The sequence below is a fragment of the Vidua macroura genome, chromosome 18 (genome assembly GCF_024509145.1).
Source record: "Vidua macroura isolate BioBank_ID:100142 chromosome 18, ASM2450914v1, whole genome shotgun sequence".
Taxonomy (NCBI): Eukaryota; Metazoa; Chordata; class Aves; order Passeriformes; family Viduidae; genus Vidua; species Vidua macroura.
Window position 1 is genome coordinate 14,024,738 of NC_071588.1, and position 25,933 is coordinate 14,050,670.

General features: G+C 52.6%; 2 protein-coding genes across 3 annotated transcripts; both read left to right on the top strand.

The window, feature by feature from the left end:
• Positions 1 to 1,680: 1,680 nt before the first annotated feature.
• Positions 1,681 to 9,757, top strand: LOC128816194 (protein DGCR6). Its single transcript, XM_053993607.1, has 5 exons — positions 1,681 to 1,920; positions 1,989 to 2,149; positions 2,759 to 2,859; positions 6,784 to 6,924; positions 8,989 to 9,757. The coding sequence occupies exons 1-5, from the start codon at positions 1,712 to 1,714 to the stop codon at positions 9,070 to 9,072; spliced, it is 696 nt and encodes a 231-aa protein (XP_053849582.1). The 5' UTR covers positions 1,681 to 1,711; the 3' UTR covers positions 9,073 to 9,757.
• Positions 9,758 to 10,958: 1,201 nt separating this feature from the next.
• On the top strand, positions 10,959 to 18,906 carry SLC7A4 (solute carrier family 7 member 4). 2 transcript variants are annotated; one of them, XM_053993597.1, is made up of 5 exons: positions 10,959 to 11,321; positions 14,066 to 15,113; positions 15,230 to 15,906; positions 16,683 to 16,791; positions 17,312 to 18,906. In XM_053993597.1, the coding sequence occupies exons 2-5, from the start codon at positions 14,132 to 14,134 to the stop codon at positions 17,503 to 17,505; spliced, it is 1,962 nt and encodes a 653-aa protein (XP_053849572.1). In that variant the 5' UTR covers positions 10,959 to 11,321; positions 14,066 to 14,131; the 3' UTR covers positions 17,506 to 18,906. The 2 variants fall into 2 exon arrangements, with proteins under 2 accessions (XP_053849572.1, XP_053849571.1); XM_053993596.1 differs by lacking the exon at positions 10,959 to 11,321 and adding an exon at positions 12,863 to 12,928.
• The last annotated feature ends 7,027 nt before the right edge of the window (positions 18,907 to 25,933 follow it).

Here is a 25,933-nt window from a genome sequence, read left to right on the forward strand (position 1 = left end):
GTCCCCACAGCTAGACACCCCCAGGCTTGAAAGCCCTTCAAAACATCCTTGGGCAGAGAGCAGAAGCCCAGTGAAGTCATGAGAGCAGCAAAGTAAAGGCGGAGGCTGCCTTTACTGTGCCATGCCCATGAGGCTGTGACACTGAAGGGGACAAGGCAGGTGGCATTTACATCCTCACCAGTGCAGGAAGCCGTGCCAGGGGAGGCAGCTGGTCTGGTCATGTTTCAGGTGAGGCCTTTGTCACCATACCGGAGCATCACTGGCTATCAATGGGATTTTGGGTTGTGATGCTGGGGGTATTCACCAGGACAGCAAAATCTGTGCTGTGCTATGACACATTGAAGGGAATATTTAGCAAAAGCTGCCATCAAATCTTCATGGAGGAGTGTGGCAAAGTGTTGGGCATGCTTTCATCCTGATCCAGGCTATTGCCCCAGTCGAAGCTGGGCAGCACAGCTCATAGCTCTTGTTTTAAAGGACCCTTTTTTCCCATTACCCAGCAGCTCAGCCTCTGGCTGCTCCAGCACAGCAAAACCTCATGGTGGCTCCTGAGAAAATCATTCCATGGAGGTGTTGCTACCAGGCTGAGGGAAGGATGGGCAGGGGACAAGCTGGACAGCTGGACACAGCAGGGTTAAGTCTGTAAGGTCTAAGTAGCCCAGGCATAGAGATCTGCAGTCAGCCCACCCAAAGCCTCTCCAGCATTTGGGATCTGGGGATCCTTGAATGGAAATTTGAGGCATTGAAATGGGGGGAAAAAAGTCATTTCCATTCAGGGATGTTTTCAGGATACTCCACTTCGCTGGAGATGCTCTGTGCTCTCTCTGCCATTTCCAGTCCCCTTGAGCAGCAGTGCAGCTTCTGTAGGCTTTGAAGTCCTATTAAATCCAGTATTTTTAAGGATTTTTAACCCATTTCAATGAATCTTTCCTCTTACTAATTCAAGATAGGAACCTTTTCCCGTGCTCTGCTGCCACGAATGCACAGCTCATCCTTCACTTCTCATCTCCCGCACCCCAGCATGCACGGGAAGGACCCATCACCATCCCAGCATGCAGCACTCCGTGTGTTTTTAGGGATTGGAAGAGATCTGGGCAGCCACGCGGCCTCGTCCTTCCCAAGCCATCCACAAACAGGCATGACCCTGGCGCAGTGCCCATAGGGGATGTTCCCCACTTCACAGAGTGCAATCCCACCAGTGCCGGTGATGCACCACATTTCTGGCCTGACTCATCCACTCCAAAGCGGACAAATTACGTCCGAAACGCTCCTGATAAAGTAATTTAAAATATCTGTAGCTGCTTCCAAGCTGGAGCAGGGGGATAGTCCGAGAGTCCTCCCCGTGCATCCCATGGGACGGGCTGGAGTGGAACCGCCTGGAAACTCCGGCCGCGGCCGCGGGAGGCGGGGGCTGCGGGAGCGGCAAGGCCTGGGATGAGCAAGAATGGCGGCCGGGAGCGGCGGGGGCGGGGCGGGGGCGTGATCAGGGGAGGGGCTGGGCCGGGATTGGCTGTCTCTGGGGGCGGGGCTCGTGCAGGCCGGAGGGGCGCGCGTCTCAGGGGCGGGGCGGGGCGGGACGATGGAGGCGCGCAGGACGTGTGACGAGTCCGCGCATGCGCAAATTGCAGCAGGAGGGCGAGGCCGCGCGGCTCTGCGCAGGCGTAGATCGCAAGAGGCGGTGAGGGTAAGGGAGCGGAGCGGAGTGGGAGCGATGGCGCGGCCCGGCGGGTTCGAGGCGGCCGAGCAGCAGCAGCAGGAGGAGCAGCAGCAGCAGCAGCAGGAGGAGGAGGTGGTGGTGGAGGAGGTGGAGGAGGTGGAGGAGGTGGTGGAGGAGGAGGTGGAGGAGGTGCTGTCCCGGCAGCAGGAGCGGCACTACCGGCTGCTGGCCGAGTTGCAGGCGCTTGTCAAGGCGCTGCCCAGGTGAGCGGAGCACGAGGGGAAGCAGGGGCCGCTGCCGGTGCCGGCGCTGATCCGGTTTGTGCCCGCAGTGCCTGCCAGCAGCGTCTCTCGTACACGACGTTGTCCGAGCTGGCGCTGGCGCTGCTGGACGGGACCGTGTTCGAGATTGTGCAGGGGCTGCTGGAGATCCAGCACCTCACCGAGAAGAACCTGTACAGCCAGCGGCGGCAGCTGCACAGCGAGCACCGCGGTACCGGGGCCACCGTGGGGGTACTCCCGGGCCACTGGGGGGGCTGGAGAGGGGAGCGCTGGGGCGAGGGCCACAAGAGCGGCCATCCTGGAGCACTGAAGGGGACAGAGCGGGTGGACAGCTCAGGAGAAATGGGGGTAGCACTCCAGGGAAGTGATGGGGACCCTGCGGGGGGAGAGGGGGCTGGGGCGTCTCTGGGGTGGGGAGGAGGTTCGGTGGGTACTGGGGGTGGGGGCGGTGGGGGGACACCAGGGAGACAGTCTGGGGGGGCAGTGGGGGCTTGGGGATGGCACTGGGGGGGTGGGGAGTGACAGTGAGGAGGCAGATTGGGAGACAGTGGAGGACACTGCGGGTGACACTAGAGGGCACTGGGGGACTGTGATGGGGACACTGGGAGCTGGGGATGACGCCGAGAGGGACAGGTTGGGGGGGCTTGGGGGTGGCACTGGAAAGGCAGGTTTGGGACGCTCTGGGGGTGGGTTGTGAAGGCATAAGGGAGATATAGGGAATGGCATTGCACGTTGTGGGGAGGGCACTGGCGGGGGGAGGGATGGCACTGGGGGCACTTGCCAGCAGTGTGCCCTCCTGAGCCCCCTGTGCCCATGGCAGGGCTGAAGCAGGAGCTGTTCCATCGGCACAAGGAGGCCCAGCAGTGCTGCAGGCCCCACAACTTGCCACTGCTTCGTGCAGCCCAGCAGCGTGAGATGGAGGTGAGAGGGGCTGGGCTGGAGATGGGGGGGGAGGGGGGAGCGGGGGGGGTTGCAGAGCTGTGTCCCTTCCTAGGGCTCTCACTACCCTCTCCGGTGCTTCAGGAGCTCTGCAGCATCTCCAGAGGGTTTGGCTCTTCCTATCCTGCAGCCTCAGGAGACACTAGCTGTCCTGGCTGGCCTTGCTAGCACAGACTTATGTTCCCCACCCCAGTCTAGAGGCCTCTTCCTCTTGCTCTGCCTTTTGTCCCCTCAAAGTAGGGGTGCAGATAAGGTGTGATCTGAGAATTGTGGAAGCTCAGGGGCCTGCTCCAAAGGCAATGCTCTCCACAGTGCTTTAATGATCCATCATTATCTGATGGGCTGAAGCCTGTATAGGATAGGTGTACCTATCCTATGAGTACCACGGATAAGGAGGAAACACCTCGAATTTCATAATTACAGTAAGAGTTTCTGAGAGCATCCCAAGGCATTTCAAAAAGATTCAGTCCCAGAGGACTTTTCTGTCATTTCTTGGTGATAGATAGAGGCAGTTTTGTAATGTAAGACAATGGCAAGTAGCTGGTTATGTTAATCAGTGGAGTTGAAATGTAAGGGGGGTAAGCTACTTTGGTCCACATTAGGTGAATGAGAAGTTTCCTGTCTTGGCCCATGGCAAGCACCATGCCATTGCTTGCTGTTGTTGGATTCTTTGGTGTTTCCACATTCCTCATTTCCTGTCAAGGTGACTAAAGCCAGGCTGGACCTCTGGTACCTGTCCTTGTTGCTTCTGTCTCTGAGTAACTTAGACTTGCAGCAATAATCTTTACTGCCTGTTTTAAATGCTTCCAGTATTTCATTAAATTGCCCAAATATGTCTCACTTCTTGTCTTACATGCTGTGCAACTTCCTCCTACCCGCCCTCTACCTTTCTTCTGTTTTCGCCTCCCAAGTGTTAATAGAGTCACTTACTCTTGTCTTTATCCTCTTACAGTTCTGCTGTAGAGCACTTTGGGAATAGATTGATCATCTCTGTTATATCTGATATGTGTATAATTGGAGGTCCCCTCTGTGGTTCAAGGTTTCCATGACCAGCTCCCATGAGATAGCTTGGGATTGGTCTCCCAGGACAGGTAATACGAGGTGTATGTTTTAGATATTTGACTCCTCAGTGGAACCCATGGCATTTAGAAAAGCTTTGCCCATCATGCAGGGTCCGTGGCCACCAGGGCTGAAGTAAAACTTCTGTGTCTCAGATTTGTCCAAGATACGGCACTTTTCTCTAACCTAGAATTAGATGCCAACACTAAGCAATGTGAGGCACTTAAATTTGGGTGTTCTTTTCAAGCCCAAAGAAAGTCAGTCCTTCAGCATAGTAAGTGAAGGAGGCAATAACACACTGAGATGGGTGGGAGGAAGGAAAATCTGATGAATGAGGGATTTTAATCTGTTGTGTCTCCCACAAAGGGAGTGAACCCCTAGACTGAAGAAAATGTGAAGACTGAGCTTGCTTAGGTTTGCTCCTCAGCATCCTTTGGTGAAGGAGCAGTCATCACTCTGCCTTGCCTTCTGTTGGGGCTGGAGTTGTCTTGAGTTTCTTCCCATTTATTGCCATGAGATCCTACCCTGAATGTTTTCTCTGGAGCAGATGTTGTGTGGTCACCTTCTAGTGGATCCAAGTTCTGCATCCTCCTTAATTGCAAGTGGTTCTGTGAAGGTTTATCACTGTGATGTGCTAATTGTGGGGTCTACATCCAGGAGAGGTTCCAAGAGGTAGCTCCTGCCCCATGTGAGTGATAACTCTTTGTTAGGTCACACCTTTTCTGGAGACCCATGGATACCCCTGCTGCAGACACACCTCATCCCTTCCCCAGACTGTTCATGGCCAAGAGTTCTGCCACACAAATTCTGAATTTTCACCAGGAATTGTGGCAGGGTGGAGGCATTCAGCTCCCCTCCAAGGCCATTTTAACCAGCAACCACTGGGATTTGTGACTTCTGCCTTTCTGTGCAGTGGGGATAGTTTAACCACATGGATGTTTCCAGCTGAACATGTGCCCCTGCTCTCTGTTACAAAGGGGCAGCATTACATGAATGAAATGTTAAAACTTGTGGCTTTTCACAGAGTCACAGGATAAGCTGAATTAGAAGAAACCTACAAGGGCCATCCAGTGCAGCTCCCGTCCCTGCACAGACACCCTCAGCAATCCCACCCTGGGCATCACTGAGAATGTTGTCCGAACCCTCCTGGAGCTCTGGCAGCCTCCGGGGCTGTGCCCATTCCCCAGGGAGCCTGGGCAGTGCCCAGCACCCTCTGGGGTAAGAACTTTTCCGATATCCAGCCTAACCCTCCCTGAAACATCTTCAAGTCATTCCCACAGATCCTATCACTAATCACCACAGAGAACAGATCAGTGTCTGCCCCTCCTCTTCCCCTTTCAAGGAAGTTTTAATTTTAGTGAGTCTCCCCTCAGTCTCCTCTTCTCCAGCTGAACAGACTATCTGTTCCTCATATGTTTCCCCTCAAAGCCCTTCACCATGTTTGTTGCCTTCCTTTGGATGCTCTCTAACGGTTTATTCCTACTTCTTGCAGGAGAAGCACAGAATCATGGAATGGTTTGGGTTGGAAGGGACCTTCAAGTTCATCCAGTACCACATCCTGCCGTGGGTGGGGACACCTGCCACTATCCAAGGTTGCTCCAAGCCCCATCCAACCTGGCCTTGGACACTTCCAGGGATGGGGTAGCCACAGCTTCTCTGGGCAACCTTTGTCAGTGTGTCACCATCCTCACAGGGAAGAATTTCCTCTTAACATCTAATCTAATTCTGCCCTCTCCATTTGAAGCCCTTCCCCCTTGTTGTGTCACTCTATTCCTTGTCCCAAGTCCTTCTCCAGCTCTCTTGGAGCCCCTTTAGGCAATGGAAGGGGCTCTAAGGTCATACAGAGGCTTCAGTCCTTGGAGCATCTCCTTGCCCTCCTCTGGACTTGCTCTAGCAGCTCCATGTCCTTCCTGTGCTCAGCCCCCAGAGCTGGAGGCAGCTCTGCAGGTGGGGTCTCACCTGAGGGGGGCAGAGGGGCAGAATCTGCCTCTTCACTCTGCTGCCCACCCTACAAAAATGAGCCTGTCATTGTTTTTTGATGGGGTTTGATGATTCCTGGTGTTCCTTGTGGCTTGCAAGGGAAGTCTGCTGTTCAGTGCAGCCTGGTGAGGTTGTATCACCTCTGTACACATGGGGCTCTTTACTTGATCTGTTCTCTGCTTGTCCCCTGCAATCCTCGTCTCTGCTTCCACTCCTGATTTCCAGCATGCCTTTGTTTGCTGGGCTCCATTCTTCTCTGGAGGCAGCACAGAAACTCTCTGCTGAAGTTTGGGCAGATGTTGGTGAGGCAGGAGTGGCCATGACCTCCTGGTTGGAGCTATTCTGGCAAAGTCCTTCTTTCATAATGTTCTCAGTCTGTCAAAAATAGAGTCCAGCATTCAGATTATTTCACAAATAAATAGGATCTGTATGGGGTTTACAGCTCCAGTTCCATATTAGTGTCCAGGGAGCCATCTTGATGAGCTTCAGTGGCCTAGGTTATTCCTCCAAGGATTCCTTCAGCCTCACCTGAGAGGGGTACATAGTTCTTGAGCTGATCTCAGCCATGGCTCAGGTGGTGACTCATCAGAGAAAGTGATTCAGACACTGATCAGTTCCTTGTGGTCTTTCCTGGCCTCCAAACACTCGGAGAGCAGGCTCTTCCCATGACTTCCCTGCATTTTCTTGAGTGGCAGCTTTGCAGGTGGAGGTGTGAGCCTGTGCTGGTTGCCCACTGCTATGCTTGGACTCATCAGGAGAGATTCAGGGCCTAGTTGCTCTTGGGTTCCAAGTAAAAATCTTAGAGAGGAGAAAAAGCTGGGAAGAAGGCAGATAGTTCACTTTCCCATTGACTTCTATGTTTTCCAGGCTATGGAGCAACAGATCCGAGAGGAGCAGCGAATGATGGATGAGAAGATAGTATTGGAATTGGACCAAAAAGTAATTGACCAGCAGAGCACCCTGGAGAAGGCTGGGGTGTCTGGCTTCTACATCACCACCAACCCCCAGGTTGGTGTTTGGGCACAGCAGGCAAGGTGTTTTCACAAGAGCCTGGAGTGACAAGGGGGAATGGCTTCCCACTGCCAGAGGGCAGGGTTAGGTGAGATATTGGGGAGAAATTGTTCTCTGGAAGGCTGGTAAGGCACAGGTTACCCAGAGCAGCTGTGGCTACCTCTGGATCCCTGGAGGTGTCCAAAGACAGCTTGGACAGGGCTTGGAGCAAACTGGGATAGTGGAAGGTGTCCCTGCCTGTGGTAGGGGGTGGGAATGGATGACCTTTAAAAATCCCTTCCAACCCCAACCACTCCATGATTGTTTGACAGTGCTCTTGGGTTAGTATCTTTATTTTTTTTTTAATCTCACTGTAGATAAATTGGGGATGGGTGTGTCAGACAGAACAATCCGTCCTTTGCCTCCCTGCTGGTGGGTGGTGTGCACTGGGCAGAACTTGTACTCAGTTCATAACTAAAGAGCAGAAACACAGGTACCATTTGGCAGCATTCCCAACTTCCTGCAGTATTTTTTTCCATTGTGGAGGGACAAAAGTCTGTGCCAACAGCCTGCAGTCCTGTGACTCTCAAATAGTTCTGAAAAGTGCTAAAAGAATTCATTTACTGCATTTATATTCAGCTTAGCTATGAAAACTGACTTCAAGACTGTTTATTAGGCACCTTGCTCGATCTTGCATGTGACTTGCTAGAGCTGATGATCTCAGGCTGTGATTAAAGAATTGTTCCCAGTTTCCCCAGGGCATTTGATCCCAAACTATCTGAGGCGTCACCTGGGGTTGTCCACATTGTCCTTACGCCATTGCAGGAACGAAAAAACTCAAAGTTCCCAAGTCTTGTTGTAAAGCCATACAAGTTTGCAGGGAACGCAGAGACAGGCTGTTCTTAACTCTGTTTCTTCAGCTGATTAAATGTCACTTTGGTAAAAACCTACTGCTGAGAAAAGATGGCTTAAATGAAGCTAAACAGGCATTTTCTAACACCCACCCGCATGATTCCCAGTTGTGGAGCCTTGAACAAGCCTCTCATTTTTTCAGTGTTGCTATTCCCCAGCTGTATAATGCAGAGAACCTGTTCTTTCCCTCCTGCCCTTCCCTTCATGTTGTTTTTGTAAGTAATAACCCTTATTAAGGTTCCTCTTTGCTGGGTTTGTGTATGTTTGCATTTAGGATAGGTGCCAAGCCCAGCCCAGATCTTGGCTTGTGCTTTTGAGTGCCACCAAGAAATCCCTGCTGGAATCTGTTCACAAGGTTCCCATCAGCTGATCTGTTTCCTCCCCCCCCCACCCCCACCCCAGTCTGTATGAAATGCTTCCTTGTGCAGGGGATATATTTTTACAAAAATAGATTTTTATTTCCATAGCTCCATGTCTGCAAGGCTGAGTCACAAACCTACACTCACAAATTCTTGGCTCCACCATGTTGTCTGTGAGCTAGGCATAACTAAAGAACAAGCAGGTGGCAAAGGAACTGTGAGCTAATGTTGATGTCTCCACTAGATTTTGGTCCTGGAAAAGGGAGTTTTCCAGAAATAGGGAATGCAATGCTTGCAGGTAATTTGATGCACCAGCACAGCCATGTTTTACACCTGCCTTGGATCCCACTTAGAGGGTTCCCAAAGTGATCCCTCCTCTTTCTGCCCTTCTGTGCTGGGAAGGGGTCAGGAAGTTGGAGATGCTGTGGGGGATGTGGGGAGGGGCCTGGAGAACCTTCTCTGGGGCTGCTGCCCCTCCTCAGCCTGCAGAACTGGCCAGCCCTCATAGCCCCCAACACATATATCATGGTCAAGGAGAAAGAGCCTCTCTGGATCCTTAAGGAATCCTCAAGTGCTGGGATTCCTAAGACAGCCACAGTTTGCAGCAGGTCTGGTAAGATGTCACTGCTCCATGTTTTAGAGAAACACCTGAACAAAGTGAAGCGTTTGGTTTTTAGTTGCCTGGTTGATTTTTCTTGTAATTCCCTAAGAACAAGAAGCTCTTGAGGAGGTGGTACAGGCCAGTCCTTCCTGCATCCTGCAGCAGGGAATGGGATCATCTACTTGCACAAACATTTTTCTCCCTTTGCAGGAGCTGACTCTACAGATGAATTTGCTGGAGCTGATTCGGAAGCTGCAGCAGAAGGAAGCTGAGGCTGAGAAGACTTTTTCTTGAAAGAGCAAATCTGCTGTTCACGTCCCAGAGTTTTTCCTCTGATTTCCCTCTAAACAACAGACTGTCCATGCATTTGCTTTGTATTGTGTCAGGAAGAGGCTACAGGAGTAGAAGAAATTGCTGAGACACTTAGATTAGAGCTGGGGCAGGCAGAGCCCAGTGCAGGGGGTGGTTGGGAGCCTGGGGTTGGCTCTCAGATCCCCAGGATCTCAGGATCCTGCATCTGTGCTCATGCATGCAGTGTCAGCTGCATCTGGCTCAGCTGGGAGTTGATGGAGCATGGTCACCTGCCAGGAATGTCCTGCAGTGATACTGAGGCCATCACTGAGCCACAGAGCCCCTGTGTTTAGATGATATAACTGGTTGGGGGAAACAATTCCAAGGATGCTTCTGTGTGTTGTTAAAGCAGAAACAACCTCTTAGACAGGCAGACCCTTCCCAGAGTCTCCTCCAGGCTGGTACCAGCATTATCTGTGTTCGTTTATCTGTATGCTGGCCAGCAGTATCTGTATTAAAGGAGGATTTCAGGCCTCAGCGCAGAGTTACTGGACTGGTGTTAGCAGTGTTCCCACTGGCTTGGAAAGCAGAGCTTTTGCTTTGTTCTTTTAAACCAGTTTCCAAATTAAGAGAAATAAAACACTTTCCCTCTGGGAAAAGGGCATTCAGCTTTCTGAATGCCAGTGGTTGTGTTTGTCCTGTCATCAGCTGATGAGTGTGGGGCTTGTAGTGCATTAGATGAAAGCTGGGGAGGAACCTGGAGTGTTTCTGAGATCTTTCAGGGTGTTGGAAGAGCTTGTGGGTGGCCTTACGGCAGGGAGAGCTGGTGCTGGAGGAGACAAGATCAGCACTACAAGGACCAAGGAGGCTTTTGGAAATTCAGAGCTGAGGTGCCCTCCCATTTCCGTCATGTGTGGGTGTTGCCTCCCCATGGGGATGATGCTGCTGTGATTCAACAGTTGGAGACAAGACCTACCGCTTGTGTGGAGTCTTCACCTCCTGAATGAAAGTCCCCATGTGGAAAGCAGGCTGTATGGGACCAGCACCACTGCAAGGTCCCCACAGAGCTCCTGGAACTGTGTGGCCACTGGACCCTCAGGTGGGAGCTCTGTGCTACACTGCTGAGCAATGGTGAGGGGCAAGGTGGGCAACATTCCCCTCTGGAGATACCTTCATCCTCCTGGGAGGACATGGGGTAACCACTGGTGCAGACTGGGTGAAGTCAGCATCTGTGGTCAGGTTTATGACCAGAGCGATTGGCAAGGAAATTGCTTCCTGAGGGGTGAACAATGGGTTTTTTGGCAGGAAAGGATGCCCAGGTGCTGGGGGATGTCACACTGCTTCCCAGAAGCTTCCCTTTCCTCTACATAAGCTCTCTAGAATGACTGGAGCAGCAGCAGACTGAGGGTGTGGCTGGAGGAGCTGGGATCAAGGTTACTGCCTGTGTGTTCAGCCCCACTGCGCTGCCCTTTGGGGTGAGGGATGGAGTCCACCTTGGACCAGAGCCTCCGTGACCCAGGACTGCTGCTGTCTCTGCAAGGAGAGCCAGTGCCAGGGGCTGTTCTGGCACTGCCATGACAACAGCAGCTCTTGGGCTTCCTACTTCCTCCATCTGTTTGCAGATGGCTCTGCCAGGCAGCTGATTGCATCCAAGCTGAAATTTTCCATGCCGGTGGTCAGGTTGGGTTTCAGAAAGGCCAAGGTAGAGAGCTGCAGGGGGTTAGACATGGGTAGCTGGTGGGAAAGGTTATCCTAAGGGAGCAAAGCCCCTGGGGTGGCTTGTGATCAGATCAGCGGGATTTCAGCAGAGGAACACTTGCTCAGCCCCTGAAGCTGGACTGCACAACGTGGAGGATATGGATATTTTTCCAGCAAGTGTCATTGTGACACCATCCCACAGCATTGTTGTGCCACAGCCACTGCAGTTGTGGTAGTGCCAGTAACACAGGGCAGACCTGGTGAGAGCAACCCGAGGGGGCTGGAAGTTCTGCTGGGCTTTGGCTATCTCAGCTCCTTGGTTCAGTGACCTGTGCAGCTCCCAAACTCTCAGCTGGTGTCCCAGGAACATGTGTTTGGCTTCAGCCATCCACAGACCTGGACCAAAGGTGCCTGCCCAGAGCTCCATGTGTGCCAGAAATGACATGGAGAGAGGATGCAACCTGAGGATCAAGTTTCCTGTTCAGGTGCAAGGTGACTTACATGAGAGCTATGGCTCTGTGCCAGCCCCATGTTCACCCAGGAGCTGGTGGAAGGTGAGTAATGGGTGGCAGGAAGAGACAACTCCTGTTTTATTCCTTCCTTTTCTTATATTTTGAGCTGTTGAGGAGAAGAGCAAGGTCCCCTCCACAAAAGGAGGTCGATCCAGTGTGGATAAAGGTGAATGTGTTCAAGTGAGAGCCCTCAAGAGTTGCAGTGTGGGCACTGAGTTGTGGGTGCAGCTTGAGGGTGACATTTTGAGTGGTGACTGGTGGGTCCATGAAAATGTCAGTTTAAGTGCCGAGGAGCCATCAGAAATTTAGATGAGGCATGAGTAGGGGATCAGAGAAGAAAATGAAAAACGTTGCTGCTGTGAAGCACCTAAATGCAAATCCCTTCACCCTGACAAAGGCACGGTAGGGATGGTACAAGCTCCGCAAAGACCCTGGAGACACCAGGAATCTGGAACACCTTCCAGCTGAGCTGGACTCCTTTACCTTTGACAAAGGGCACGAGAGGGGGCAGGGTGGAGATAAAACTATGGGTGGCATGGAGAGGGACTTCACTTTATAGAAATACAAGAGCAGTAGCATTGCAGGGCACCTGTAACAGGCAGGTTTGGGTGGGACAGGTGACTGCTTGGGAAACTCCTACCCTAGGGGGCTGGAGAGGCAGAAGGCTTATGGTGGTTCAAGAGGAGGTGAAGCACTTCTGGAAAAGAAACACCTTTTGACTTAGAGATGGATAGAGGTGATTCCCCTTCAGTGCCCTGCAGAGCCAGGTGGAAACACCAGAGGCTTTTGCTCAGGATTTGTGTTCCTGGCCAGGCAGGAGGACTGTGAGCTGGAGTGGCCTGTTCAGGAGCTCCCCTTCCCGCAGCTTTCTCCACACCTCAGTTTCTTCATGACAAACACCTGAGCACAGAGCATGTGCCTGCCCTTCAGGTAGTAGCTCCAGAGCAGAGTGAGTAGAGGCAGAGGAGCAGGATCTCAGCCCTTTGCTCCATCCAGAACTGCATCCAGTGGATGGGATTTGGGATAACTGCTCCATCACAGAATCACAGAATAGTTTGGGTTAGAAGAAACCTTGATTAGAAGCTCATGAGCAGGAACACCTTCCACTATTCCAGGGCCTCCCCACCTTCATAGCCAAGAATTCCTTCCTAATATCCCACACAATCCTGCCCTTTGTCAGTTGGAAGCCATTCTCCCTTGTCACTCCAGTTCCTTGTCCCAAGCCCCTCTCCAGCTCTCTTGGAACCCCTTTAGGCATGGGAAAGGCTCTTCCTGGAGCCTTCTTCAGGCTGAACACCCTCAGCTCTCCCAGCCTGCCTCCAGAGCAGCCCAGGCTGCAGCCTTCGGAATATCTCCATGACCACCCTCTATCCCGTTTCCGTGCGGCTCCAGCCGGGCACACACTCCCGGGGGGGCTGCCCACCCTGGGGTCGTGGGGATCCCCCTGCGTCTGCCCCTTCCAGGGACTGGAGGTGCAGCCCCGGTATCCGCAGCCTCTGCTCCCCGCTCCGAGGAGACACGCCCGGGGCTGGGCCGGGGGCTCGCCCGGACACCGCCCTTCCGCCGAGCCTGGGAGGCGGAGCCGGGCGGCGGCGGCGGCGCGGAGCAGGTGAGGCCGGGGCCGTGCGGGGTCCGCGGCACCCTCGCAGGTGAGCGACAACCCCTGGGACCGGGAGCCGGGCTGGGATTGGCACTATGGGGAGCGTCCTAGGGGAGCGCGGCCGGGATCGGGGCCGGGGCTCGGCCCCGGAACCGGCATCGTGGCGGGGCTGAGCAGGGGCGAAACTATCGCCTCCCGCCGCTCAGGATTAATCCGGAACCCACACACACCCTCCTCGTTCTGGGGTTCCCCACCCTTGGCCACCCCCCGAACTCCGGGAATGCTCCGTGTCCAGTGGGCACCGAGCTCCGCATCCTCCCAGCTGCGCCTGTTGCGTTTGTTGGGATCGGGGACCCCAGTACTGCCAACGCCTCCGGTCGCGAGGACCTGGATGTGCAGGGGCGGGAGTCTCAGCCAGCACGGATTGTGCACGGTGTTCTCACGGACCATCATCGGCCCTGTCATTCCATCATCTCCTCGTGGGCTTTCCATGACCTTTTGGCCTCTGAGATGTGGACCCTGGAGTGGGGCTGCACCAGCCCTCTGAGCAGGACAGTTTTTTACATAGGTCTGGGGCTTCTGGCACAGAAAGGGGGGCAGCTGGGAGGGGAGAGTGTCCCCAAAGTCACCAATCACCCCATGGAGCAGCAGGGAAGCAGCACCCGAATGTCCCTAGCGCTGTGTCCTCACACTGTCATGATGGCAGCTTGCCAGTGTGGCTGGTCCCTGGCACTGGCTGTTTCTTGGTCTGGCTGGGGACTCCCATGGGAGCTGCTCTTGACTTCTGCTGCAGCCGCTGGGGAAGCAGCAGGATCCTGGGGGTAGGGAGATGCTGCATGCCCCCGTGGTGGGGTCCTGGCACAGCAGGGTGAAGTTCAAATAGATGTTGGATAAGGTGGAGAGGAGGCAGCAAGAAAACCTTCATCAGGGCCAGAGCAGACTGGTTTGGGCTTTAATGGGGAGATGCTGCCCTGCGAGCGCTGTGGTTTGCCTGTCACCTGGCATACTGGCACATGTCCCTGTCCTGTTCCACCCCTGGAGGAGGACACACTTCTGGTACTGAGCTCCGTGTTGGCTGAGGAGCCAGGGACACCTGGAGTGTGCCCTGGTGGCTTTTCCACCCTGTCCCCAGCACTTGATACCTCACTGCCAAGGGAATGTTCATCTTTTCCTGCCCCTCTACCAGGTTGCCAGGCAGGATCTCACTGCTGAGGACCCCTCACTCTGCTGAGAGCAGGCATCTGCCTCCACGATGGCAAGATGGCTGCCCCGCTCCACTGACCTGACCCGCTTCTGCCAGAAGCTTAACCGGGTGAAGACCCTGGAGGACGACATGATGGAGACATCCTTTAACAGATGCCTTTCCACCATCGACTTGACGCTCCTGGGCATCGGGGGCATGGTGGGCTCTGGGCTGTACGTCCTCACAGGCACTGTGGCCAAGGAGATCGCTGGCCCTGCCGTCATCGTCTCCTTCATCATCGCCGGCTTTGCCTCACTCCTGGCTGCTCTCTGCTATGCCGAGTTTGGAGCCCGCGTGCCCAAGACAGGCTCTGCCTACATGTTCACCTACGTGTCCGTGGGTGAAATCTGGGCTTTCCTTATTGGCTGGAATGTGCTGCTGGAGTACATGATCGGGGGGGCCGCAGTGGCCAGGGCCTGGAGCGGCTATCTGGACTCCATCTTTAACCACAAGATCAAGAACTTCACCGAGACCCATGTGGGTGCCTGGCAGGTGCCGTTCCTGGCCCGCTATCCAGACTTCCTGGCGGCTGCCATCCTGCTGGTAGCCACTGCCTTCATCTCCTTTGGGGCCAAAGTGTCCTCCTGGCTCAACCACGTCTTCTCAGCCATCAGCATGGGCGTCATCCTCTTCATCCTCATTATGGGCTTTGTCCTCGCACAGCCCAAGAACTGGAGCACCCAGGAGGGTGGCTTTGCCCCATATGGGCTGTCGGGCATCATGGCTGGCACAGCCACCTGCTTCTACGCCTTTGTGGGCTTTGACGTCATCGCAGCCTCCAGTGAAGAGGCCAGGAACCCACAGAGGGCTGTCCCCAGGGCCATTGCTTTCTCCTTGGGGCTGGCCACCGGTGCCTATATCCTGGTGTCAGTTGTGCTGACACTGATGGTGCCCTGGCACACGCTGGACCCTGACTCTGCCCTAGCTGATGCGTTCTACAGGAGGGGCTACGCCTGGGCAGGGTTTCTGGTGGCTGCTGGCTCCATCTGTGGTGAGTACAGGCAGCAGTGGGAGGGAGTTGCCCACCCTCCTACCTTGGGGGCTGGGAACAATCTCCAGTTTGGGTTTGGGTCTGATGGGGTCTTCCTTCTTCTACCCGTCCCTCAGCAATGAACACAGTTCTATTGAGCAACCTCTTCTCCCTGCCACGCATCGTCTACGCCATGGCCGAGGATGGGCTCTTCTTTCAGGTCTTCTCCCGAGTGCACCCCCGCACACAGGTGCCCGTGGTTGGCATCGTGGTCTTCGGGCTGCTTATGGCCCTGCTGGCTCTCATCTTTGACCTAGAGGCCCTGGTGCAGTTCCTGTCCATCGGCACTCTGCTGGCCTACACCTTTGTGGCCGCCAGCATCATCGTCCTGCGCTTCCAGCAGCAGAAAGGGGATGTCCCCGCACCGGCGGCCAGTGGCCGGCCCAACCCTGAGCTCCATGAGGGCCCGTCTGAGGGCGAGCTGAAAGAGTACGAGTCCTTCTCTGACAAGCTGCAGCTGGTGGACAGGGACAAGAGCAAAGAGCAGCGGGAGCCGGGGCAGCTGAAGGCAGCTTTTGAGCCCTACCTGGAGTTCCTCAGAGACTTCTTCCCAGGTGAGGTGGTCACAGTGGCCGTGGTGACCTTGATGGTGTCTGCCATCTGCCTCTGCTCCATCTTAGTGTTTGGCAACACCCATCTCCACCTGCCCACCTGGAGCTACTCCCTACTGCTGGTCCTCTTCAGTCTGGGCTTCTTGCTCAGCCTCCTCCTCATCTGGGCACACGAGCAGCAGCACAGCACCCAGACCTTCCAGGTATGCCCAGGGCCCAGGCAGGAAATCCCTCTGCAGGGGTGAGGGGAGGTGGGAGCAGCTCTGATGGACCAGCAGGGCTCCCGGGCACAGCACTTTGTTGAAAGCACCACAACTGCTGAAGGAGGAGGAGGGAGGAGAGGAGGAAGAGGATGTTTGTGGACACTGTGTGTGGGGAGTGTTGGTGCCTCTGCTGTGTGGCCACTGGTTCCCAGGAGGGGCCATCCCCAGCAGTTTTGTGTCCCACGGGATGGATCCCAAGGATTGCTCCTGTCCACCTTGGGCTCCTTTCTCTGCATCCCCACAATTCCTCTGCTCCTCTCCTGCCTCAGCTCCTTACTTTGGCTGTCCTTCAGCTGTGTGATGGAGCCCATTTTCAGCCTCCAAACCACTTCTATGCCTCTTGTGCTCCCCTTCTCCTGTTTTCAGCCCACCTGAGCCCTGATGTAGTCAGTGCAGCTTCATAACACCATTGGTGATACCAGTTCCCTGCCATGCCCCTGCCCTGGCTCCTCTAGCAAGGACCACGTTGGCTCAGGATCACGCCAGGAGCTTGTTTGGTCCTCATGATGATGCCTGTGCCCACCCTGCCAGCCTGGCTCTGAGCTCCTGCCTCCATTGTTCATTTTCCTTAAAAAAAAGTGCCAGTTCTAGAAATCCCAAGGTGGCAGTCCCTTTGTCCCACACATTTGCCAGTGCTGTCTTTTGTCCCTATGATTTTAAAGATTGAGAATGTGGTCCTGCAGGTCTCACCACCGCCAACTCCTTTTCCCCTGCAGATCCCCCTGGTACCCCTATCCCCAGCCCTGAGCATCATCCTCAACATCTACCTGATGCTGAAGCTCAGTTACATGACATGGCTCCGCTTCGCTGTCTGGCTTCTCTTAGGTGAGTGCTCCCATGTCTGCTCCGGGGAAGGGGAACAGGGTTTGTCTTGGCACGCTCCAGCTGCTTTGGCAGCTCCTCTCTGCCATTTATGGGTTTGTAAAGCATATCCTGCCCCTTTCTGCCTCCGGTTCCCCTTTGGAGATGCAAGGCGAGGTCTCCCAGCATCTCCTGAGCCTCTCTGTTTCCCAGAGTGTCACAGCTTGTTCCTGTTAAAAGTTCAGATCCTCCTTAAAGCCCTGGGCTAGAACCACCCTCCCTCCTGAGACAGCTCCCTGGGGCTCAGGAAGTCCTTCCCTTTCCCAGGGACTGAGGGTGCTCCCCTTGCTCTTAACATGCTCATAACCTTGGGGCAGACACTTTTCCTCCTGCATGCAGCTCAGTTAAGCCCCCATGGTGCTTTAGCTTTTTGCTCCAGTGGGTTACTGGCCACATCTGTGCCACATTCCGCTGTGGTGCCAGCCATGATGGTGCCAGCAGCCTGGCTGTGCTGGAGCCCCTACTGTCCCTGTCCCCGCTGCAGGCTTGCTCGTCTACTTTGGCTATGGCATCTGGCACAGCAAGGAGAACCTGCGGGAGCCACGGCCCCAGCGTGTCAGCGCCCGCTATGTGGTGTTCCCTGGTGGAAGCCTGGAGGAGAGGGTGCAAGCAGTCCAGCCCAGCTCCCAGCCTGCCACTGGGCTGCCAGACACCGACACCGATGACTGCAAGAGATGACAACCCTGGCAACGGGGGCACTTGGAGATGGGAGCATCAGGATCTGCTCCTGCAGTGAGGCGAGAGACCCATGCCCCTCCTCCTGGTCCTTCTGACAGCAGAGCCACTGGGGCTGCCCTGGATGTGGGGCTCCACCTGGAGAGGATGAGGATGCTCACCCTTCCCCACGCGCTTCTGACAGAGTGTAGAGGGGCTGGCTGCCTCCCTCCCCATCCCCTGCACTCGAGAGCTGGGTCTCAGCCCAGTGCCTGCCCTGCTCATGAGGAGCTGTGCCCTTGCTCACCTCTCCCTGAGCACATCCTGGCACTGTGCAGCACATCTCCTGTCTGCCAGCACATCCGTGCAGCTGGGGATGCAGAGGTTCCCCAGGGACCAGGACAGGCAGCCCAGTACTGCCCATCCTGACTCTAATCCTGAGTGCAGCCCCCCTGCCTCCTGCAGAGTCCCCTTTGGAAGGAGGCAGGGGCCAATCATGCATTCCCACAAGCACCCTTGCATCTCTATGCCCAGGGCTGCTCTCCTCAAAGGCTGGGGCTGAGGGAGCTGAGGAGCACCTGGAGACATGACATGGAGAAGGGATATGGCCAGAGTGGGTGGCTGGGAAGGCACCCCAGGAAAGCCAGTGGAGGCTGGCACAGCAAAAGCCAGTCTGCATCTTCCCAGCTGCTGAAATTTGCTGTCTGAGGGGTGGACTGGGGGCCATGCCCGCAGGAAGATAATGCTATGGCCAGGCTCTTGCCCCAGTCCTGAGCAGGGTATGGGTGCCTTGTACCTGGAGGTCCCCAGTGGCATCCCTGAGCTGGTCTGCCTGGAGCCAGCTCCCTACTTCTGCACCCCAGCAGCCCCACCTGCCCCACCATGGGGACTCAACCCTCCATTATGCCACTTCCAGGCTCTCTGGGACTTGGGACAGGCTCAGCAGGTGCTTTTTCAGTATTGTCCCCTCCCCAGCAATCATCCCCATGCTTTGAGGTCACCCCAGCTGCAAGGATGTCATGGGGGGGTCCCCAGCAGCACTGCTGCAGCCACCCCTGGCTGTTTTGCCCCTGAGCCCATGGTCAGTCAAGCGTGAGGCTGCCAACTTGACAGACCTTGCAGCATGGACACCCTGCTCCATCCACATGCTCTGCATGCTGTGAGGAGCTGGGGACTGTGGGCAAGCTGTTCCATTACTTCTTGCTGGCCAGTCCCTGGGGGGCCCTAGAGAGGCTGTGGGGACCCTCAGTAGGATACGCTGGCTCCGGTGAACCCCTCTGTCTGCCAGCACTGCTCCGTGTCCCACCTAGTCCCTGCCCTGCTGCCAGCAGTGCTCTGGTCCCGCTTGGCACCTCTGTGTCGTGGCTTGTGAGCAACAGGCTGATTTGGTCATCCTCATAAACACTGTTTCTGTGATGGCTCTGACTAGTTGTTATCTCTGTTTCTCCAAGTCTCAAGGTGGGAAGCACTCCCCAGTTGACGCTCAGGAAAGCCCCCCCAGAAAGTGGGGAAAGGGAGGGTGCCCACTGCCACCGTGCTGCCACCGGGGTTCCAGTCACAAGGACAAGCTCCAGCCAGACCCACAGAAACCGGGACCCCACAGGGCTGGGGTAGGCTGGGACTTGAGCCTTACAGTACACAAATACCCTGATATTGACCCAGATAGGACTGAACCCCACTGTGAGCAGTGAGGACAGTGCTGAGTCAGCACCAGGGCAGGGTTACTAAAGCTGCCCAAAGTTATGAGCCAAATTGTGCAATTAATAGGAATTATTTATAACCCACAGTTACCCCCATCCCCACACTGTTGTTCTCTAGGGAAATGTCCTTCCTGAGATAACAGAGTCCTTCTTCATTAAAAAGCAAGTGTTCAATAGAGCACCCAGGGAGGCACAGGCTGAACCCTCCTTAGTGACTCAGCTTTAATCTCGGTAATAAAGCCATTGTGAGCAGGACAAAGGCGAGTAAAAAGATCCACAGGGATCCTCCACAGGAGGAGAAGGGAGCCCAGCGCAAAGCTGGGGAAGGGCAGGAAAGTCCCCACAGAGAGGGATGGGCTGAGGGTGATTTTTATGTTCCCCTGTGGAGGAATGACAGTCATAACTCTCAGCTCTCTTAGCAGGGTTCTCAACCAGCCTTTTAAGCTGTGAAAGACCAAAGAGTTATTCAGTAAGCCTTGTAACCATTGATATTTATTCTATTTTAAAACATTCATTTCTAAAAATGCACAGAAATCCCTGTTAGGCTGTGGCACACAAAACACAGGGTCCTCCCCAGCAGAGCAGGAGGTGCCGGGGATGCAGCCAGCAGGGTATTAAAGGATTGGAGTGTAATTCACTGGTACCTGGAAGGCCAGTGGGGCCTCACAAGCACACTTGTGGGGTTTTTTTTAAATAGGATTACAAAATTGGTTGGTTCGTGTGTCATGCACTATCCTACAGTGGTAACATGCTCTGTACAGAACATGTATTAATTGATTTTTAATTGACTATTCATTAATGTACACAGAAGAAAAGGGGGATGGCAGCAGCCACTGGCACCCAGACAGCCCTTCTACAGGAATTTGTTCCTGAAAATTGTATCAGCATAGGGAAAAAAAAAAAAAAAACCAACCAAAAAAACTCTAATCAGCAGGGCTTTAAGATGGCAGGCTGTAATTTTAAGAGAAAACACTGGCTGCCCCATCCATACCCTCAATTCCAAACAGATGTAAAATTAAACCATTCCCATGTGCACTTCCCAGAACCCTGTTTCATGGAGCTCCAGGAGCAGCTACTTGCTGCTTCCCTGTGGCTGACCATACACCTGTTTTCCAGAGCAGTATCCTTCTCCAAATTTGCTTAAAAATATAAAGTCCTCTATTTTCTGGGAGCCATGACAATGATGTAGTCAGGCTGCAGGAAATTAATCTACTTCCAGAGCTGCAGGGAGGTATGTGGGTCAGAGCTGGAGTGGCCAATGCTGGGGCTCTGGGAACTGGGAAGGGCTTTATGGGCCATGGGGCAGAAGCAGCTCTGGCACATGTGCTCTGGGCTGGATTAAGAGGGTTAATGTGAGTCATGGATGATAAGCCCCACAGACAGCATGGGAGTGGACAGGCAGCAGCCAGGGCTGGCTGAGCCTCTCCAGTGATGCTGCTGGACTGGGACAGTAGCTGGCAGGACAGTGCTGGTTTGTTGTGCCCTGGGAGGACAGTTCACATAAGGCAGGTGCAGCAGGACAAGGGAAAATGCAAATCCAGAGGGGAATAACATGAGATTTGTACCAGAGAAAAAATCAGTGTTGGGGCTGTCACCTACCCCCTTTAAATGGCAGTGAGTAACCGAGCCTGTGGACCTTAGCCCCAGGTGTCACTCAGGGATGGACACAAGGACTGAGTCAGTGAGGATTTTGGAGGCTTCAGGGCACGGGATCACTGCTGCAGCCCATGCTGCCCTGGGAATGGGGCCAGTGGGAGCTGCAGAGATCTCTGAGCTGCAGGAGCTCTTACAGAGATCACTCAGTTGTGGAACCCACAGGGATTGCTGGGCTCTTGCTTGTGAAAGCACTGGGGAGCAGGAGTCACAGGTGCACAGTTTAATAACTGGAATAAGCAGCTGCTTGCATAGCTGAGCCTTGTCTATGCTGGAGGGAGAAAAAGGGGTGCCCCAAGTACTGGAAGGGGGTGGTGGGTTGCACCCAGGAGAGAGCAGCTCCACGTTCTAATTAAATCACTTCCAAGCCTCATGTTCCTAAATTATCCCTCCCCATTCCTCCCCCCCGCCCGTGCCCCAGCTCTGAAAGCAGCACAGATGAGCTGCAGGGCTCGGGGAGGCCGGCTGTAAGTAATCCTCTCATTATCCTGCCCTGCTCCCCTCCTCCTCCTGCAGACACAGCCCGAGGATGAGGTAAGCATCATGCAGCATTCCAGGATGCCAACAGTGGTGTATCTGCTCCTACCACCAGCTGGGGAATGGTAGGACATTAAAAGATGGCACAGAGCAAGGTAGTCTTGTTGTCCCCTTGTCCCTGCACGATGTGCTGGTGGTCAGGCAGACAGATCCCCAGGTCATTCCAGAAGTGTTTGTGCTGTGTCTCAGCAGTCCCCGCAGCCACGGCTTTTTCCTGACTCAGCACTTTCCAAGGAGCTGCATAAGCGAGGGCACAAACGGCATGGCCCCATCCCCGTGGCAGAGGTTCCATTCCAACACCAGATGAATGCGCTACATCTGCTTTGGGGCCAAGGGAGGAAACGGCCATTTCCCCACATGTAACACGCCACACAGACACAAAACTGCAGCTACTGGCCTCGATGATCTTAGTGTTTTTTTCCAACCTTACAGATTCTATAAAAGGAGACTAAATCTTCCCCACATGCACAGGAGGCATGGAATGAAGCAGTGGACTGAAACTGCCATGAGGAAGATTTAGGCAGGAGACCAGAAACGTTTCCTGAGGCAATGACAGCTTGGCCTGAGGTTGTGAAACATCTGTCAGATGCTGGCAGGAAGGAGCTGCAGCAAGTGGCTCCTCTGGAGCCAGAATGGCCGATTTCTCCTTATCCCACACCTCTCTTGCAAGGCTGGAAGCATTCTAGGGCAGCCAATCCTTGCTGGGACAGGAGCCAATGCACCTCTGGGCATGGCAGCACACTCGATATCCTAAAGGAGATGAAAGTGCTCAAGAAAAATACTTGGAAAACACAAAACCCCCTTTTCTGTGTGGGGGGACCAGCTGGAGCCACGCTGGAGGCTCCATTGCCCAGCCCTGCCTCCAAAGTTAGTAGGTGCTACAGCTAAAACTTTGGGATCACCTCTGTAACTTGCACCAGAGAAGTTCCACATGGAATCAGGCAGTTTGTTTCCCTAGAGCAGTAATGCTCATTTTCCAGAAACAGATAGCTGGAGCAGTCCCAGAGCACTGCAGCAAAATGAGCTGGCAGATCCTTCCAAAAGGTGACAGGGGATGAGGACAGTCAAGGCTTCAAAAGGCCACTGAGCAAAGTGAGAGCTACTCAAGAGTTCTGGAAAAATACCATTAGTGGCAATCAATTAGTAGCAAATCAATGTGGATTTGTGTAACCTCTGTGCTCTGACTGGGACAGGACCTGGAAAGAGGCAGCAGTGCTGTAACACCTTCATGAGGCATCCAACTGCTATCTGGCACTTTTGCAAAGAAAACAAAAAGGAACAATATGGAATTGACACTTGGGAAAAAAAAAAAAAAAAAAAAAAAAGGCTCACTACTAGAACCATTGAATCCCTTGTGAACAGGGATTCAGCATGTCTTCTGGTGAATTATTCCAAGATTGGTTTCCAACATAGAGAGAACACAACTGAGTTTGAGGAAAGAGGAACAGTGATTCCAGCTGGGGAGATTAGCAGGTAAATTTGGAGTAACTGGTATTTCAGTCTAACAGAATGACAGTTCTCAAAGTCCCTACATGTTCATTCCTCACAACCTTTGTCAGCAGCTGCCAAAGCACAGCAAATCCCTCCAACTTCCCACACAATCCTCCAGGCCAGGTCCACCTGCCTGCTCCCTCTTCTCCCAGCAGCCCTTCTGGGAAGGCAAATCCCACCTGGGCACAAGGCAGGCTTGTGCTCGGTGTCCTTCAGCCACCTCATCAAACCACAGGACAATGGGATGCTCAAGGGCCCTATCCCAGTGACACTGCCCCGTAAAACACTGCTGGGTGTGTTTAGGTTCCCAAATGGTTTGTTGATAGGTTTGTTGAGCCTAAAACCACACAGCTCTGACTCTAGTGACAAACAAATTCATGTGTCAAAACACAGACAAGTGGATCCTCTCCAGCTGGTGAATCAGGACAGACTTGGAGTGTACTGTTTCATAGGATTTTAATTTGCATCTCTTCTTTGGAGAACACAGGAAGGGCTAGAGGCAAAGGACATAACAGAAGCAATAAATGGCAAAAAAATATTTTAAAATATAAGTACTTACATTGATTTAAACCAAGCTCTATAAAGCTTATGTGTTCAATACACAAAATTTTCATCTGGAGACTGAGGGAGTGTCAAGATGGTTCTGATGTTTTTAGAGACAGCCCAAATTTAAAGACTGCAGCCTGTATTTACAACATGCAAATGGTTTGGACAGACAGTCCTGAGACAAAAGCACAGGCTTGATTTATTAGACACATAACTATAAAATGATTTGCACATTTATAGGACAGACCCCACTAGGTAAATAATAGAATTACTTTCAGATAAAGAAGATAAACTTTATAGAATCACAGAATCATTTAAGTTGGGAAAAACCTCTAAGACCATTAACCCAGCACTGCCAACTCACCACTAACCACCAACATGTAGTCTCTTTCAGCCTCAGAGGCTGGAAGAACTGGTTTTTATTTTGGTGAGTAAAATTTTAGTAGAATAAAAACAATATATAGACTACAATACAATATCTGTATTGATTTATGAGTCAGAAATTAAACATTCAAAATGTTCATTATGGTAATTTTGACTCTAAAAAGGAAAAACCTAGAAACAGAGAAATTAAAACATCTGTGATATGTCCATAGATACTGAATGATTTTTCTCTCTTAATTCCAAGGTGTGATCCCAGGTCATAGATGACTCTTGGACAGGCACAGGCACAGGCAGAAGGCCAACAGCATATCAGCTTCATGTGAGCTTTCACAGTTTAAGAACAGGAGTGAAAACAATTCCCTGCTCCAAGCCGTTGGCCAAGGCAGCTGCCCTTGGCTATGGAAATGGTTCCAGCTGATTCTAAGTTTAATCTAATGTTTTCTGCTGTAGCCATTCCAAAAATCTCCCCTAAGAAAAAAAAAAAAATCATGAGACCAAACAGTTCAAGAGTTTAAAGGAAGCTTGGGTTGGTTCACGTACTTCTCTGCAACTGTCTGTATTACCTCTATGTGATTAAAACGACATCTTTTTCTACCTCATTTACCACCAGCCCAAAGCAGAAGCTGCCAGACAGTGAAGCATCTATGTTCTTTGACCTCATGTTGCCAAGACAGCAAATAGGGACTGAAAGTCCAATCACCGTGACAAAGGCAGGGGCCGGTGCTCACAGTACAGCTGCGACTACCCTTCTCGTTCTCCAGCTGGTGGAGCCCGAAAGCCGATACCGAGCGGCCAGGGACCTCCCACAGCCTCATGGTCCTGGAACCCCTCCCAGAGACGCTGGGAATCCGAATAGGTTTGCTCAGCAAGTGTTCTGTGAGTTTCCAGTGGGACAGGAAAAAAAGGAGGGTGTCACTAGGACAAATAAAAAGGAAAACATGTCCATGCCTGAAGCCGAGACAGCTGAGAACTGTTGGACTGTAAAAGGAACAGGAGGTGAGGACAGGGTTGGTGACAAACAGCCACTGCAGCCTTCAAAGGTAAACACTGTTTTATCTATTCGAGCCAGGTCTTGTAGGCTCTCATAGACAAACATCATACCCTTGATAGCTCAGCTGCCTCAGGTGGCATAAAAGAAGTAGGATGGCTCTTGTAACAGTGTTGGAAACAAAAAGGTTTTAATAAAAGGCAAAATAAAAAAGCTCTTTACAGAGAAAAACTGAGCCAGGGCAAGAGGTTTAGCTCCTGCTAAAACATTTTATTAAAAGTGGTGTTTTGTTTTGTTTTTGTTTTTTTTTTTTGTTCTCTTCTTTTTCTAGTGAATTGCTTAGGCGGGACTTTTTGGCTTCTGTCCAATTAGCTGTCCTTAAGTTTGAGGTGAAGTCCCCAAGGTCCTATGAGGTGTCTTTTAACCAAATTGAGGAGAGAAAGTTCTGGGCTTTTTTCCTTTTTAAGGAGACAAAGGGTAACTTGTTTACTCCGTCAACAGGGGGCACATTCATACAAAACACAAGGAAAGAAAGCAGCACAGAACTTGGAACAAACGAGGTGGATGGCTGGGGTGTTCCTGGTGGCCAGAAGTGGTGAGGATTAAGGTTGTTTTCTCTCCCGTGAGCCAAAGAAGGCCATTGAAGACATGAAGGATGTTGCAGAAGGAGGCTATAGTGGGTGAGATGTGTGAGGACTGAAGATTGTAAAGCAATACATGGAGTGGACATTGAATTTTGCATGAAAGACACCACCCAGGGAGAACATGGATCTGGCACACAGCATTTCAGAAATATTTACAGTTAAACAGAAGCATGGCCATGACCTTGTGATTATACAAAAAAATACTACAAAATCAAATTATTTTCTCCATCCACAGATATTAGAGACAGGAAAATTAACTGGAAGGAACCTCAGAGAACTATTCCAGACAAAATATAAACTTAAAAGGTTTATCATCAAAAATGAGTAGGAAATATTGTACTCTTTTATGGTCCGAACTACACATTTCTAAGATGCTGTGCCTGCTGAAAGCAGCTTCAGGTGGGACTACCTGACATGAATGTACAGAAGGTTTATAATTTCTACCTAAAAATACTAATTTTAAAATATTAATTTAAAACAGAAGGTTTATAATTTTTCCCTAAAAATAT